At 35.1% G+C, this 18,162-nt stretch overlaps 1 protein-coding gene across 1 annotated transcript in view; it reads right to left on the minus strand.

Moving 5' to 3' along the window:
• Nucleotides 1-7,384: 7,384 nt before the first annotated feature.
• The window catches only part of LOC149786735 (uncharacterized), a 118,387-nt gene continuing 107,609 nt past the window's right edge, over nt 7,385-18,162 (minus strand). Inside the window, exons 12-13 of the mRNA XM_089975969.1 lie at nt 11,320-11,461; nt 7,385-7,405 (exon numbers count right to left, since the gene is read on the minus strand). Coding sequence (XP_089832095.1) covers nt 7,385-7,405; nt 11,320-11,461 — 163 coding nt within the window. The remainder of the gene's footprint in view (nt 7,406-11,319; nt 11,462-18,162) is intronic.

The following is an 18,162-nucleotide window of genomic DNA, read 5'->3' on the forward strand; positions in this document are numbered from 1 at the left end:
GCAATTCTGCCTTGTTCTTTGATAAGTCCAAATCACGAATCAGGTCATTTAGTTCTTCCTGTGTTATTCTGTGTGGGGTTGATGATGCACCACAGTGAAAATCTGGATCACTGCATGCTGATGGACCAGGAGAAGAACAGGTCGACTCACCTTTGTCTTCGTCAGATGAATCAAGAGAATATTCTGCTGGAGGTTCTGGAATAGGAAGTCCCTCACCATGTGGAACTGGTCTCAATGCAGACGGAATGTTTGGGTAGACTATTCTCGACTTCTTTCGCTTCGTTATTCCGCCGGAAAGAGGAGGAACCAAGCAGAAGTAACAGTCATTTAGGTGGTTGCTTGGCTCTCTCCACACCATTGGGACTGCAAACGGCATTGATGACCTTTTGCAATTCAACCACTGTGAAAGCTGTGTTGTACATGTAGCACAGCATATATGCGGAGCCCAAGGCTTGTCTTGGTCACCAACCTTGCATCCGAAGTAAAGATGATATGCCTTCTTCACTTGAGAATTGATACTTTTCTTCTGGTTGGCAAATGTCACTTCCCCACAAATATAGCAAAAATTGTCCGCGGTATTAACACACTTTCGAGGCATTACTGTTCTTTATTGTACGTAAATGGATAAAATAATAAGTTTTATGTAACAGTAGCTTGAACTGTCTCGCACAACGTCTAAAATATTTTAAATGCTGAACCTATCTGATTGGGCTTTATATAGTACACTGCTTACGTCAGCTTCAGCAGCCGCCTGGCATTAGTATAATAGGCCTACACATGTATAGTACACTGCTGACGTCAACTTACTTCAGCAGCCGCATGGCATTAGTATTGCATTGCATCAGAAAATGATGCAATCAACTGTGGATGATGTGAGCATGATGGTATTATGCAATGTTACATCATTATTCCGGATGTTGCTGCAGTCCTACTGGAGAAATTTACACAGTGAAACATAGAAAATGAGGTATATGAATATCTTCAAAACGAGAGCCAATACAAATTTTTCACGGTTATATTCGTGTTCGGCACACCAAAATACTACAGATTAGGGCCTTTTCAAGTCAGTAATGATTTCACTGTTGACCAGTGTTATCAGTTAGACAGGTTTATTTCTGGTATTTTATTTAACAAGTTTTAATCATGTTACATGTAACTTTATACCAGGAAAACAAATACAATCGATAATGTCATTTTCATTTTAGTTAATAGTTTAGGAGAGATGACATCAATCATGAATACATTTAAACTATGAAACATGTGCACATCTTTTTCGATATTGCTTTAATAAACAGTTCTTTGCACTTTACCATAAAACGTATATTATAATTTAAACCATATCAAGTCATACTAATAATATACCTAAGTAGAAATACATTTGCATAAGGCCCAGAAAGTTGCCCTTTTTTAATATAGCCAATTTCTAGGGTGATACATTCATGGATATATATCTAAGTGCTAAGAAGTATTTTAATGATACATACACTCTATTTAAACTGAACTAAACTCAAGTCGGTTAGTGCCTATGTGTTGAACACACAAGCACAAATATAAATTGTGTGACATTGGTCCCAAGCTCAAAAGGTTGAGAGTTCATGTTACAAAATTAACAGTTTTACCTTCCTAATGTTTCATACAATGTATGAACAAAATCCACTTTGTTCGAGAAATACAAAAAAGGCGTACATTTTATTTGCCTGTTTTATTTTCTACGATTAACAAAGGTGAGCAAAACTAGTAAATTGAATGTCAAAAAATTGACTATATATGCGAATTCTAAACGTATGACATTGAGAATGTAATTAATTAGGATGCACACTTCGTTAGTTAGAAAGGGCTTTTCTATTGATAGATAAGTACCCTGGTAGAAATTGCTATACACTTTCTCAATTGCTGAACGAATGGATCGTATTTTCCAAAGCAAATGGTAGATACAGTTTGTACATTTCCAATTTCGTTCTATTTTTGTTTCAACATTTCGAATCTTGAAAAAATATAAATAGTTTTCACTGGAGAAATTATTGCTGAGAATATTTGTTCAAAGGCCAATGAAATGCCAGGATGAATCGATATTGAAATAATAAACATGTTATCGACTGAATATTAACAGTTATGTAAACGACTTTACAATAAAACTCATAGTCCAATAGACAAAAGTTAGTTTCATTCAGTATGTTTAAGGATCATCAGAACACGTTCACACATCCTACTGTTCATTTATAATGAAAGATTGCTACACACTTCTTGATTGCCGTAATGTTTTGGCCAGAGAGGTGTGTTGGTTTCTCTTGTTTATTGTTCGTTCTTCGAGTTCGGAGACGATCATGACATCATTGACCTGTTTGGTTATGTGTGCACGTGAAAGGCTGATTAGGCCAATGTGTGTTCTGAGCTTTTTGTGGCACAAAAGACAGGACATCTACTTGTGTTTGCCTGACTAATGGAGGATGTGCTGATTGTCTGAGATTTATGTAGCTCACCCTTCTTACCACCCATATATCGCTGCCCCTCATTTAGTACGCCGTAGAAAATCTACTTGGGTAAACATTCTGATATCCTGTTGAGGTGTCCTTCCCATCTCAACTGTGATTTCATCAGTAGAATGTGGATGCTTGGAATGACCGCTCGTGTGGGAAGCGCAGTATTTTGAACCCTACCATTACATCTTGTCCTCATTAGTTTTGTAAGGCAGCCGATGTGAAAATGGTTCAGCTTGTTGGACTGACATCTGTACACCGTCCATGTTTCGCAATCATACAGCAGGATATGCGATATCATAAATCGATAGATCATAGGTATTGTTTGTAGACTGATGCAGCTGCACTCCTATGAATTTGCAAACGACCAGCTTGTTTTAGCGATTCTGACATTTGTTCATCATTGATGTGGAATGCATGCGACAGTATGCTGCCTACATATGTGTTCGTGTCCATTGCCTCGCGAGTTTGGCCATTTACTGTGACATTCGGTTGAACATTAGGCTTTCATAATACAGCCTGATGCATTACCTCTGTATTCTTGTACTAAATGTGAAACAGAAGTTGTGACAAGATGGTGATGGCTGATCATTACTGTATCGCATGTCGATTTTGCAATGGGGAACAGTCAACATCAAATAAGAGGTCACCAAGAGCCACTTTCTGTGGCTTCGTCTGTGCTCGTAGTCTTCAAAGATCGATCAGCGTGTCGTCTTCCCCATTTACACATAAGCGAAGTGGTTGATATTACCAAAATATTATGTTACCACCCTCTTCTAAAAATAACAAAATAATGGATAAATATTTTCCTCATTTCGAAAAAAGTGCTGAAATTAGAAATGGCCAGGAATGCTTTGGACTCTAATATTACGGAGTGTACTTATTGTCAAAGCTCGTGAGGTGTACACTTCACTGTTAGTACAACAAAGTGATGGTTGTGATATGGTTTAGTAATGTATCTTGAAGCGTTGTTAATACCTAAGGCATATGGACAAACGTTTCGGAAGTGTAAAACGAAACTGGACAGATCCAGGTCGAATTCACTCAAGATAAAAAGGGCAATTATATGATAAGTGGTGCTCAGACAAGGAGGTTGGACATGACTCCCATGACCCCAAAAACTCATTTGGATTGAAACGCTGAAGCCCAAAGTGATGCAGAGGCCTATCGTGAAAAGCATAATACAGAACATCTCTACATGGTCCTCGTTCATCAGACGATTATTTAATGATTCACAAAATTTCTTATGCCAGTAGGTCTTCCCGTCAGGAGTTGTTTAATGTACAAGGTAATTTCAGTCTCATGCACAAATCTTTATATCTGAAACTTTTGGAAATCAAGTTATTGTTAAGAATGATCAAAACCCATTATCGCTTCTTACGTTCACCTATTGCGGGACGAAAGGGCAGGCTATTTCTGATTGTTATGGATTGAAAATTAGGCAGCAGATTAAGACAGATCTATTCAAAATTATCTTATTTCTAAGAGGCAAAAGTCAAGGTCATGTACTGAAATAAATCAATACACTTGTTAGATCAAACAAACCAAATGTATTGTACAGAAAGACGAACAATGTAAAATGGTTTTATATCACGTATCAGGGATTATGTTAATCATATCGCTGCTAAAATATTAAGAGAGCAGCAGGTTAAAGAATTCCTTGATTATCAGGTACGTTCCCTTTTTGACAGAGTGTAGAGTGAGGCTTTGTTAATGTTCTTCCCCACTGTGTAGTTTCCGTTCCCTTGCTATTCTGAACAGTGTCGCTTTAACCCACCGAAGATGTTCATCTATTACCAGGTAATGACCTAGCTGAAGATAAGGTTGTAGTTAATCCTATTGTAACTTACACGAATTTTTTGTATCAAAATGTCAATCCAAATTGACAGTAAACCCCTAAGTTGTATCCAACCATTGCTTTTGCTAGTTCTATGAAAAAGAAAGCTTTTGAGAATGGTGTTTATCAAGAATATATTTCTTTAATTGACACATTTTCTAGTTAGGCTTTTCATGACATTACTTTTCCTCCGAACTGAATCAGTCTAGAGGCGTCGCTCACCGTGTTTATTGTTCATCATTTTCTTACTTATTCTCTTTATTCTAAGCAAGGTGAAAAGCGATAATTACATATTATCGAGCAAAAACAAGATCCCGAAGTCTACTCATTTCAGAGAGTTAGGAAACTCAAAGCTACCCTAGAACCGATGTTATTTGCTAAAATGGGGTGCTCGTGAAAAAATTGGGTTCAACTGAGGTACCCGATGTTGACAAATAATCAGTGAGAAAGGGAATTGTTTTTCCCATGTCGTACATACATTATTATCTTAGTAAACTCCATGACACTCTTTTAGCCGCTCACATGATCTTGATTCAATTGTTTTGGCAGAACAGTAGGCCCGCTGTTTGTTAATAGTGTAGGTCATGTCACAATTGTCAAATGTCACAACAATCCAGTCAGAATATTCCAAAGTCTCATCTGCAACCTTTTACTGCATTTGACGAGCCATCAATTAAAGAAATGGAATACTGCTTCAATCCATTACCCACGAACAGGTCAGAAATTAAATTATGGACTGAGAGAACTAAAATCAAAAGGAGTTTGAAGCCCAGCTATATATTTCGGCTCTGTTATCAATACCTTCAAAAGCTCTTCAGGCAAGGCATTATATTCCTCAAACAGTCAAAAAAGTGAGTGACTTAATTATATAATTAACACTCCTTGGAAGAAAAGAAAATAAATTAACGCTATAAATATGTTAATGGAATATGTTGATATAAATATCCTGTTATTTATGTAGTCAATTTAGTTTACTTCTCCCTTAATGTGAGGACATTAGCACTTTAATGCATTTCGACTGTAATGACTTTGGTGTAACTAATATTTGGAAGTCACAAGTATGGAATGATCGGACGAGAAACATTGTCATCTTAGCCACGGGAACAAAATGCACAAAAGCAGCTATTGTTTTAAAATGAACACTTGCTTCCAGTAATTCCATCACAAAGAAATAAAGCTGCCTTGACTTCAATATTGTTGATTCCAGCCCTGTGATATAGTATTCACACTTAATAAACCCTCTCAAATGGGAATGTTTGAAAACAGATACGCACTATTCTCTGGAGAATGATTTCATAGACGCTAGTAAATGTCATTTGAGTTCACCACGTACTATTTCGCCGAAACCAGACAATACTTACCGCATCTGCCCACACTACAGAACTGTGAACAGTGCAAACAAATCAGATTCATTTCCGTTGCTAAAAATTGATGGCTGCATTGTCTAAATTCGAAATGCAAAAATGTCACCATATTTGACCATTCAAATGATTCTGTCAAATTCCACTGACATAATGGGCCAAGGAAATGTTGCAAGATTACTCAAAATCGACTTATAATTATAAAGTCAAACCGTATGGGGCGAATATCTGCCTTGTACTTGTCAAACGTTTAATTAACATGCTTACATTTGGTATAGATAATTCTGACGACGACACCAATGATGTCATCATTTATAACGTCAGATGAAAGGATGACATGGGGACTATTTGTTTAGTCCTTGATAATCTCATTGATGCAAGTTTGACAATTAACTAAAGCAAAAGTGTTTTCCATGCTTGAGATAAATGTCTAGGACATATTGTGGGGCACAGACCTGTTAAACCTACATCTGATTTTGATAAGCGACATGCCTTGTTTATGATTGCAATTCTTTGAGTTCCAAATTCCAGTCAATCATGAGTACTGAAGTCTGATTCATGCAGATATGTATGGTGTAAATCACTCAGTTTATAATTGTTTGAAAATAAACTAATATAGCACCAGATAAAGTGTTATGCACAAAACGAATATTTGGCTACAATATTGTCTGTGCAATACTTTGAAGTGTATATTAGCTCAGTTCCTTCTCCGATGTGTATGTTCAATGATCACAAATCTCTTACTTTCTTTGGCAAAATGAAAAACAAAATTCATAGAGTATTATGGTGAACTTTGATGTTGAAGGAATATAAAGGCACATAAAGGAAAAATATAACCTAATTGGAGGTGCATTTTCACGAGTATTGAAGTGTTATATTATTTCATTTTATGTCTTTTATTATTCATGAGAAATATCTTAAGCAACTTTTTGATATGCATTTTGTACATTAGTTAAAATGAAAGTTTATTTAATCAGTCTTTATTTTACTTTGTGAGAGGTAATGTTACGTATATCTAACTGGTATTCCTTGTTGCGTTTTTCTCAAATGTTATATAAGCATAATTGTATTCTGAAATTGACCTTAGTCCAAAGTGAAGTACACTGTGTACATGACAAGTTTAAACAATTTAATAAATAACAAATATTTCTCTGTGAGTATATATTAAATATAAGGGGCATTATCAATGGCGGTACGCATGCTTATCTTAATCGGTATCTAGGACATTGAAATTCCCCATAAAAGACATTATATATGATGTTTACCACGTTATTTCGTTTTAATTTGGTAATAGACCGATTATTGTTTAATAATTAGAATGTTCCATATATAAACATTTGCTCCTCATCTTAAATCTACGTTTACATTTTAGCTTTTCATATAATGTTGTTTATTTGAAACAACGCATTCCTCCCTTATCGTCTTCTCTCATGAGCAGTCTTATGTATCTTAGGTTGGAAATGATCTTTGTAAGTTTAATATTGTACATTATCTTGCTGACAGCTTAGAATGTTTTAGAACTGAAAGTTTGAACCTTATCTTTGTTTATTGTTGTGTTTTTTACTATTTAGATATTTTTCCTGTATATCTGAAGAAAAAAACTCATTCTTACTGTAACATCTTGAAGTGGATAAATCGTATTGTTGGCTTCAGTTTTTTTTTAGTGGTTTTATTTATTCAAATTATTATTCACTGGAAATAAAAAGATGCTAGTCAATAACATTCTTGAGCTGGAACATTAATTTGTAATCATAGTGAATTCAAGCAAGAACATTTTTTAATTATAGTTTTGTGATATATCAAAAGACTGTAAGCACATCATCACACCTCAGGCCATTGGCATATTACGACGTTCGAAACTACATGCGTATTAGTACATTCAATATTAAAAAGTATTAGAAATTCAAGTGTTACATAATACTTGTGATAAACCGTTTAGGACTATTTGCGATTTAACTCACATTACTGTATTGATAGAAGTGAGTTCTTATAAACTTTTCGCTTCGTATTCTAGGCAATTAAATTATTGAATTTTACAAAGCGTAATGGTTTTCGTTTTTCCTTCTGTTACTTAATTGAGGACCATGGTTTCGTAACATGTAAAATACACGTTACTGCAGACTTAGTTTTATCTTCCGAAAGCAGTCCAATTATATAATCATTTTCAAGTCTAGTATTTTGTTTCAGAGTGAAATCTCTGTATGGAGTTTATATTCTTTCTACCAGCAACTTCATATCGTTGAATATACAATACGTCTTTTTGTCATGGAGGAGTTTTATCTGGATTAATATATTTTTACCGTTAAGATCGTCCATACATCATTTTGATAGATTTAATGATGTTTTGTAAAGGTTTCAACGTTCTTTTCATTATGTACCTGCACTAAAGTAAATTCTGCAGATCCCGAATGTTGCTTCGGTGATGGAGTATTTGCATGAGATTGTAATGGATTTCTTTATAGTATACCTATTTCAAAATCTGTTTTACTTTTCTGTCCTTCATTGTTTTAGTCATTTCATTCACATCATGTTTTTATGCAAGTGTGCGAAAGTGTTATTGTTCACAAACAACATTTTGTTGAAGACCGCAGTACGAATGGGTAATACGACCTTTTATGGCTTATTCGTTTTCTAGCCATTTAGCGGTAAAATATTACTTATTTTATATTATTTGCTTTGCATTACCTTGCATTTTATTATTGTTACATAGTTCATAAAAACATGTCATTTTTTGTATATTTTTTATTTTTCATTCGTGGCAACAAAGAATTGTATTATCGTCGTTCATTCAGTACTGTATTACTTTTAACAATTGGTTCGGTTTCCTTTTCATGAAAGTGATATAAACCTTTATTGTATTAGACGAATTTAATATTAGATGCATTTAATATATTTACTGGTGCTCCATAGGCGTAGAAAATATCCAAGCAAACAGGGAAACTGCGGCATGGGGTGTTGGTTCGAGGCGGGAAGGGCTAATGTTAAAACATATATTTAATGGCAGGGTGATACATAACCACAACATGATTGGGAGACAAAATGTCGTTTTGCAATGAGCTGCATTCAAGAACAAACTCTGGCTTTTGTATATTATATGTATGGCAGATTATATTTTAGGTTCTGTGCAAGCATTACTTTTACTTTCAGTGTTAATTTGTTCGTATTTCATTTACTTATAAAATTCATTCCCAGCAGATCAACATTTGAAACAGTCTCTCGCGAAGTTTCAATTCTTTTCCTATTTAGATTAAGACACATAATTGGGTAATGCTCAATGTGGATAGTGTTATCATGTAATATGATACCGCACTACATGTATGAATATTTACTGAATGTAGGAGAAGGTTAAAACACATAAATTAACAGATAACTTTAAACCTCAAAATTAGGTGAAACAGCATGTCTCATTTATTAATTCTACTTGCAATTTCTTAGTGATATTAAGATTATAAATTAATTCATGATTTAATTTATACGGCACTATACATGGCAAGGCAAGGCCATCTATAATGTATCACCACTTGTATTTACAAATACGTCGTGAGGGGTGCAATACAAAAATAAAATATAGCCTTTATAAATGGCGATGTTGATAAATCGCAATGGGGATATGCCGCGTATGGATTATTTTAATTGCAGTAAAATAGGGATTATAAATGATATGCGGATGCAGTAACTTATATGGATTCCAAATTTAAGTCATATAATTAATTCAGTGCCGATCTATCTATTTATTTATATTCTTATATATATATATATATATATATATATATATATATATATATATATATATATATATATATATATATATATATATATATATATATATAAATCAAGAGAAACACAGTAATTTTAGATTTTACTTTAAACGATTTATGGAGAAGCTGGATAATGCCCAGGATAAATAATAACACAACCTCATCTAATTCCTTATTTGCTCTGCCATGTGTAAAGACAGTGAAAATATCATGGAACTGAAACAATTAAAACCAATCTGTAACAGTTTTAGTCTTGCTTGATATTATTGAATAACTGTCAAGATAGATAATGTATGGTACTGGAATACAAAGGACGACATTATAAACTTGAAGTAAAATAAACAATAAAAACGATAGAATGCTTCCGGTCTAGGTTATATTATATCAAATTAGTATACGGTTATTTTAACAAAGGTTTAGATCGAGAATAAGAAAGATCTGGTGGTATTTCATGTTCTTTACCCTATGTAAAGATACCAGGCAAGCCACTATTGCGCAAAAAGTTCAGTTTTTCAGCCAATTATTTTCTTTTCTTACGAATGCGAGTAAGTAATGAAAATAAAAAAAAAATTAAATTAAGTACGGGAATAAAGCCCTTCAGATCGGATTTATTTGAATCAGTTTTTATAGTAATGTGGTGAGGAATTTTACCGATAAACATGATCCAAAAATGGGATATGTTTTCTATATTAAATAACTATTTTAAGAAATTCGACGACTGACTTTTCCAGAAACAACTCCAATAAGGTTTGGCTAATCGCCTAATTTAATTATAATCACAATATTGAAGTTGTGGTAGTTACTAAGTATATCGATACGACTGACAGTTCCTCATTATCTATTACGAAAGAAGTCTAAAGACGAAGAAAAGATGGGTGTTAAGATGGAACTCAGATAAACGAGGATGACATTAGCGGAACAGACGTTTTGTAATACACATTTACCTTTGAGACTTGCTAATGTAATTTTATTAGACTGCATGTGTTTAGCAGTATTAATTCTTTTTTTAGAAAACAAATGACAGACCTTGTAAATATGCTGTATTCAAAGGACCTAATGATATCAGGTGAAATTGAATTAGATCGTGTAGATAAACAAAGATCAAGTCGCTAAACATATTAAAACTCTTTAATTATATATTTGTTAAATGATAAAAAACTACAATATGCACCTATATGGGATGTATTTCGATTAATACAATGCAGATTTGCAGGACGCTGATGAAATGCTTTTTTATTTTTTATTAAAACTAATCTTTCTGGATTTGCAAAGAGTACATTTTAATATGATGCATGTTTGTATAGGATGTTCATGAATAAATAATCATGCTAAAATTACTGCGATTAGGTGTTTCGATTTGTCATTGAATTAGTAGATTTCTTTTTAAGGGGTAAGTCACTCGTTTATCTTTGTTTCAATATAAATGTTAAAATAATCCGAGTAAATCCATTCAGTCTACATTTGTATAATTGTAATTTTCTACGTTCTTGTTCAGGTCATAGAGAACACTGCAAATGCACTACTAAAGTAATTGTGCATTAATGCAGTACTTAAAACTATGTTCCAGGTTTGTGATTGTTTTCGTTGCAATAGGTGCAATTTGTCATAGAGAGCTGTTTTTGCCACCTTCACATCGATCATTGGTGAAGTGATTTAAAACTAAATATTGATCAAACAAATGCAAGAGGACGAGACGTGATGTAGAATCATCACATATAAAAGTGGCATCTTTTATCTGCCACACGAACTTTGAAGCAAACAAGGTTTTCAAATGACGATCAAATAATGCAGAAATCGAAATGGTCGATGTTTAAGAATTTCTGCATACTATTAATTTCATTGTTGAATTGACGACAATTTACAAATGTGTTTAATGATATACATACCCTTTGTAATTCTTTGGTAGCATGATCAAGCTCATTTCGTGCCCTGTTCATGGCAAGCTGAACGTTCTCTTTCGATCGTTCCACTACATTTATCCTCACTTTAATCATTCCCAGCAGCTCCGATACGAAAGTGCGAATCCATCTTCAAGTGATATATAAGATCATGAATTCATCGGAATAACATATAGCACAGGAATATTTTCATAATTATTTAGATCTTACATCAGATCAATTATTGCACTCAATATTGCAGTTGATACTAGGAAGGCAAAACTGAATCTTCCTGGCAAAGAAATATGTAAAGAACTGAATCATTACCAGTACTTAAAGTTATTCCATCTAACAGAAAAAGGCAAATAGCGGGTTACAGACAGGTGAATATATGTATATATATAGAAGATGAGAATCCTTGAGAGTGTGAGTAAATGAGGGAATGAGTAGATAAGGAGAAATAAATTAAGCAAATATAGAGATGGAATACTTAACAAATCATGCTAATAAGTAATTCGTTTCAACATGATGCCAAACTGAATGAAAAATATACCTGTTACATTTTATTAGAATAGTTTAGCTTTTGACATTGGATTAGAAAACATGAGAATCATGCTCGTTTACATGACACATCAAAATAAGCACATTTATTTCTTTTAAGTTCGAGGTCAATTTATCACATCAATAGTTATATCAGAAGCAGTACATCAATTGCCGTCAGTAACATAAGGTGGTGTTAATTTTAGCTAGGCAAAATGTCGTTCCAACGGCATTATTCTGAAATCCACCATAACAATATACATATGAACCCAATTACTAACCAAGATCCATGATCATACATGTATGAATGATTTTAATGGACCTGTACCAATAGACACACATTGTAAATCATTTAAGTTAGTCCCTAACTATTATTTTAAATTTTTGTGTTCACTGCCACTAGTCCTAGCATCTATACCTTGACATAGTTAGCCCATAAGAGACCATTGTTGTTTGAGTACTTTTATTTTTTTTACAAGGACACAAGAACCCCAAACACATGTCACGTGAGTGACCAAGTAATGTGGGGGTTGGAGTCTCGGTCGGTTGTCAGTGCAACGACGAGTGTCCAAACACGGGCAAATCCATAGCCTTTGATATTACTGCTTGAGACTTGATAAATAAAAGCCCTCCGAGTGTATTTTTTCGCAAGCATACGACACCTAATCAAAACCATCACCCCCACCTCAACTCCACCGCACCCACACACCTACTGCCACACCCACCCACCCACCCATAGATAATATGTTTATTTTGTATGTATGTGTCGACCTCTCCGGTGGCGCATGTGGTTAGAACATCCGCCTCAGTATAGGAATATCTCGGGTTCGAAGCCCGTCCGAGTCAAACCGAAGTCTTATACTAGTATTACTAGTTGCTGCCTGATTTGGTGTTCAACATTAAGCGGTTACTTTTCGGACTATCCTACCTGGTTTCAGGTGGTACATGATGCTACATGTCTGCGGCATGATGTCCCAGATCAGGGCATTAGTATGAGCTGCCACAATGCAGACATGGTGACTATATGAGTGAAAAATATAAAATTTAGCAATGCAAGCAAAAGCGCACAAGTTTAAACAAATATTATGTATAATCCATGCAAAATAAGTAAGGCCACTATGTGAAAAGGTAACGAAGACCGTGGACATTTTTACATTATGACCAACGAGAACATGTTTGCATGTCATGTCCAGTCTTAACAATCAATACGACCGTTCAGGTGCCCTAGTGGTTAGAGAGTCCGCCTTGGATGTGAGAGGTTGCGGGTTCAAAGCAAGATCGAGTCATGACAAAGATATAAAAAAATGTACTAACAGCTGCCTCGCTTTTGGCACTGAGCATTAAGAGGTTAATGTTAGGACTTGTCGGTCAGGTGTCAGAATAACTCTTTGGAACATCACGCTACAGGTCTGCGGCGTCATGCCGCAGTGAGTGACATCACTATAACCTTCCACACTGCAGAAATCGTAACGATATGACTGAAATAATGTTAAAGCTACGTTAAAATCAAATCCAAATCACATATTAGTATTAAGTAACTGTTTTTAGGGCAATTACATTATTGTTTGATATCTGTATTGTTGTTATGAATTCATTGATTGACTGAATATCCTGCAATTAGACTTTACCAGGACTAATTTACCGCTTTGCAGACCATTCTGTAATAAATCTGGAGTATGCTCATTTGGTTATATTGCCCCTTTGTAAGGAAATCTTAGATTTGTGTGATTAATTGTTTGATTATTTGAACTTGTTGTAATATAAATATTCCTTGGCCGAACTATTAGCTATTTAGTAGAGAAATTTTCACGGAGTGAAGTGTTAGTACTTTGCCATGATGCCATGGTTTAATTTTAATTAATTCAGTTCAAAAGCATCCGAGTGTCCATGGAGTACCATATTCCCTATTAAAACCTAGTGGTGTACATTGGAGGTGTGACTGCAGTGGTAGCATCTACGGTAGGAGACCGGTAAAGAAATAAACAAAAAGGGACTCGGCATATACCGTCTATGTCGACCTGTTGACAATTGTGATGGAGTTATACTAGCGAAATGTGCCTTGAAACCATAAATTGACTGGCTTAAGGTCTAATAGTTCACTGTGTTCAGGGATAGTGTATAGTTTCCGCGGCGTGCTGACGGTACGAAAAGTTGCTGAAGAGAAACCGTTCAGATGTGATATATATTTAACAAGTTGTCTTTCATTGATTAGCGAAAAATGTATGAATAGAATGGACACGTCGGGATGTCTAATCGTCAAATGAAGTTATATAGAAGTATTTGGAAATTGTGGGTAAACTTATGACTTAAAGTGGCATCGCCCCAGGGTTTGACACCGCTCGATCAAGCAAATACCCCTGGCTTGTAACAATACATTTGGCTCGATTTGAGCATTTATGAGAGGAATCTCGCCTTATAGGCAATGACTATTCATTTTTTGACAAAATAAAGTAATACCTGCATTGCATAATACAAATAAGAATCTCTATATCATTCTCTCTATCTCGCTCATTCTCTTTGTCTCTCCATCTCTCTATATCTCTATCTCTCCCTGTCCCTCTTTCTCTCTGTCTCTGTCTCTTACTCTCTCTCTCTCTCTCTCTCTCTCAATCTCTCTCTCTCTCTCTCTAAGGCATACCCATGGTTCACATTCCAAATCACTTACTTTGTATATTTGCTAATCCAAGGTAACTCGCACAGGTGTCATGTATCGCTGATTGGAAGTTTTAAACAGCTCTAAATAAATGTTATTATAACACATAAATAGATGTTGGTCTAGTAGAACATCCTGAGCGTTTTGCCTTTTGTTAAAGACCTCATTAAATTTGGGAAAACAATATAGTTTGACGCCTGGTGTTTACGTTTTGTGTCTTGTTTTAATAAGACTTCGTTTACAGAACTATCGATACAAAAATAATTCATGATAAGTTCAGCAAAGTCATCAAATCACTAGCTGAAGCACGTATATACATTTGAAAAGAACATTGAATGCATTTATGATTGATTGCACGTGAAGCTGCAGGTTGGGGGTAAAACACCGCTGACCCTTTTAATTACTGTATGTATCAAGATGCGCATCACATTTAGGACTTGAGAATAATGCATCCACTTCCAGTTGGTGCGTTACAGTGGATCGGATTAAGGTGCTGTACACCGACACTAAATCGTTGCTGATGCATATCACCATTAATCACGTGTACTCGGACATGGCACAACAAAGGGTCGGGAATGAATTTGATACCTGCAAAATTCCTAAAGAACAGTTGTTGTTTAGTAATTGCGAATAAAAGATGGTTGGCAAGTTAAAAGAAGAACTCTCGAGTACTAATCAATACGCATGTGGGACTGCGGTCCAAAGCGCGCTTTATTGTGGTTGGACACAAGAACATTAAAAATACCAAAGGTGATTGTATGTAAAAGAGCTCAGCACAAATTGTTCTGGAATGTTTTCGATAACGACCTAACTACGCATACACGGCAAAAATAATCTGACTCAATAAATATCTTATGGGTGCAAACCGATGTACATACGTTTGTCCTCGCCTGATACCATGCGAGGGATAATTCCATATAAAATCTCCACTTATGCTTTGTGCTGATGTGAGCCAATTTATGATTAATGCTGATTAACGTGTCAAAACAAGCCATGATTTCACTCCATCATTTACTGAAACAACGTGCAATTCCTCTAGCATAAATGCATGGGTGTGAGGCTTTGATCTATTATGCTTGTTTGATAACTATGGGCGCAATCGATAATGTGTTGGTTGTTTTGAAGCATCAAGCGATATCAAATAGGGAACACATCCACAGACAACACGGGTCAGTTTCATGACTTTTGATCACCTTCCACTTCTTCATGTGCCTACAAAAATTGAAAAGAGAATGCTATTGCTAGGACTAATGGAAGTCGTGCTACCAAATCATCAGACAACACATTCTGACCACATTAAGGATTAACTTTGCTTCCAGATGACTGAATTACCGTTCGGTATGAGTGCGATTAAATAGTTCCACATTATCTTGGTCACTATCTGCATTATATATACGACACGTAATCGCTCATGGTGTTTAGACATCATCACCGCTAACGATCCGATAAATCATTTGCTAGGAACCACATACAAAATTCGGTACCTGGTCATTTCGTACCCAAGTCGTTTCGTACCCAAAGCAATGGTCGTTTCGTACCTAATGTGTTGATCGTTTCTTACTCAATGATATAGTCATTTCAAATGTAACCACAAATATCATGCAAAGATAAGCCTTACGTGTTTTCTCTCTTGCTTGGTTTCCTTTGTGATAGGCATCGATATACATACATAGACGAATTCATAATTACTACATTTTAGTGAAGTAACGGCTATACACAAATGGATAATAATAATAATAATAATAATAATAATAATACCAATTAAGGGATAACATTATATGAAGTATGTATGACGTTGTATACTTTAACAGGAAGCATAATTTAAATGTTAAGTTATCAAATGCTAATGTCCATGGATAAAATCCAACGAATTCAAATTTATCATTAAACCAAAAGGAATCAACAGGTATGCATATTATTATTATTATTATTATTATTATTATTATTATTATTATTATTATTATTGATGCTAATGTTAATAGTGTGTGTGTGTGATTTGGATTTTTAACGTAGCTTTCACAATTTTGCAGTCATGTCCCTACCATGTCTGTAGTGTGGCAGTTTATAGTGATGTCGAGCACTGAGGCATCATGCCGCAGACATGTAGCATCATGTCCCTCCCAGTCACATCATCCGGACTCCAGACCTACCAGTACTAACACTAACCTCTTAATGCTGTGCGCCTATCGAGGAAGCTCTTAGTACCATTTTTATACCTCCAGCATTCGAGCATTCTAACTACTAGGACACATGAACGGTAATGTTTATCGTAGTAGAACCAACAGTAGTAACATTAGCAAACGTACTGCTGGTGGTTATTGAAATAATATTAATATTACTGCTGTATCTATTGTTTTGCTGATGTTGTTGCTTTTCTTCTAAGGCATATCACAGACACTGTATCGGCAGTTTTGACGTGGTGATGAGACGCTGAGTGGGTGGCGTTGCAAGGACTGTTCCCGACTTCCTCCACCACTGATTTTGACAGCTGACAGTCTCAACAATATGTTGAACATTTTGCCAATAGCAGGGAGTACACATCTGATTGCTGATGAAATACATGATGTCCACAACCCTACATTTGGTGCTCTTAATGACGTCAGTATTGGCATCAATGATTCTGATATGCCGATCGACAAGTCTTCAGTAAAGTAAGATATATGTCCTTCTGTTTCATCTTAATTTAATCGATCTTAACGGAAGTAACAAATACGTAATAAATGTGCAGCGTTTTAACATTAGGTAACTACCGAAATATTTTTTTTCCAAAAGGCCACTAGATGTTGGTTATCATATCTGGACAGCATCCCAGGATACAGTAGTGGCATGCACCTTTAACATAAACGCCTCCTTCCAAGTCACAGAAATTCAAAAAGAAGAGTGGGTTTATTCTTTTATAATCTTCGAGAATTGTATTATGTTGTAATATAAATTTCCGTTCAACACAATACAATTAAAATGGTATGTAGTTGAAAAATTATTAAGATTACATATTTTGATTTGCTGAACAGTGTTCTGGAGAAACTCATAATACATTAGACACAGATTAGCACAGTATCCAAAACGTACATGCTCGATTGAAATATTCTTTATTCACGAAATCGAATCTTAATCTTTGTATACACGTCCACACAGGAACCGATGTTACAACTCAGACTAAACCATGTACGTCAACCAGACTTTCAGATCGCTCTTACTGGTTCCAAGACGTCGCGTCCAAAATATGTTGAGGCTGGCGGATATTCAAACACTCTCAAGGTTAGTAGTAATATTGGTAATCATCATCACTGGTCATATTTGTAGAGGTGCTGACGGTGGTGCTCTGTCCGCTCTAAAAAGATGCGATACCCAGCTACCATAATACAACTTGGTGACTTTTACAAGAGACGACAACAACGGTATGTACATAGCATCGATCCAGGGATCGTCGCGAATGTTAAAGTGTCATCGGAGTTTAGTTACTTGTCGACAACATCTTGGTAATTTCAAAATATACAATCGCTCATTACCCTGCACATGTTAATGTTCATTGCTTCTAATAAGAACATCAACGCACGTATAAGTAATATTTGATATTCACATCACTAAAATATAACGTTTCACTATGCGCTCTTTATTTATTTATTTATTTATTTATTTATTTATTTATTACGCTCACT

This window comes from Sinohyriopsis cumingii, chromosome 12, assembly GCF_028554795.1.
Source record: "Sinohyriopsis cumingii isolate HCF-2022 chromosome 12, ASM2855479v2, whole genome shotgun sequence".
NCBI classification, from domain to species: domain Eukaryota; kingdom Metazoa; phylum Mollusca; class Bivalvia; order Unionida; family Unionidae; genus Sinohyriopsis; species Sinohyriopsis cumingii.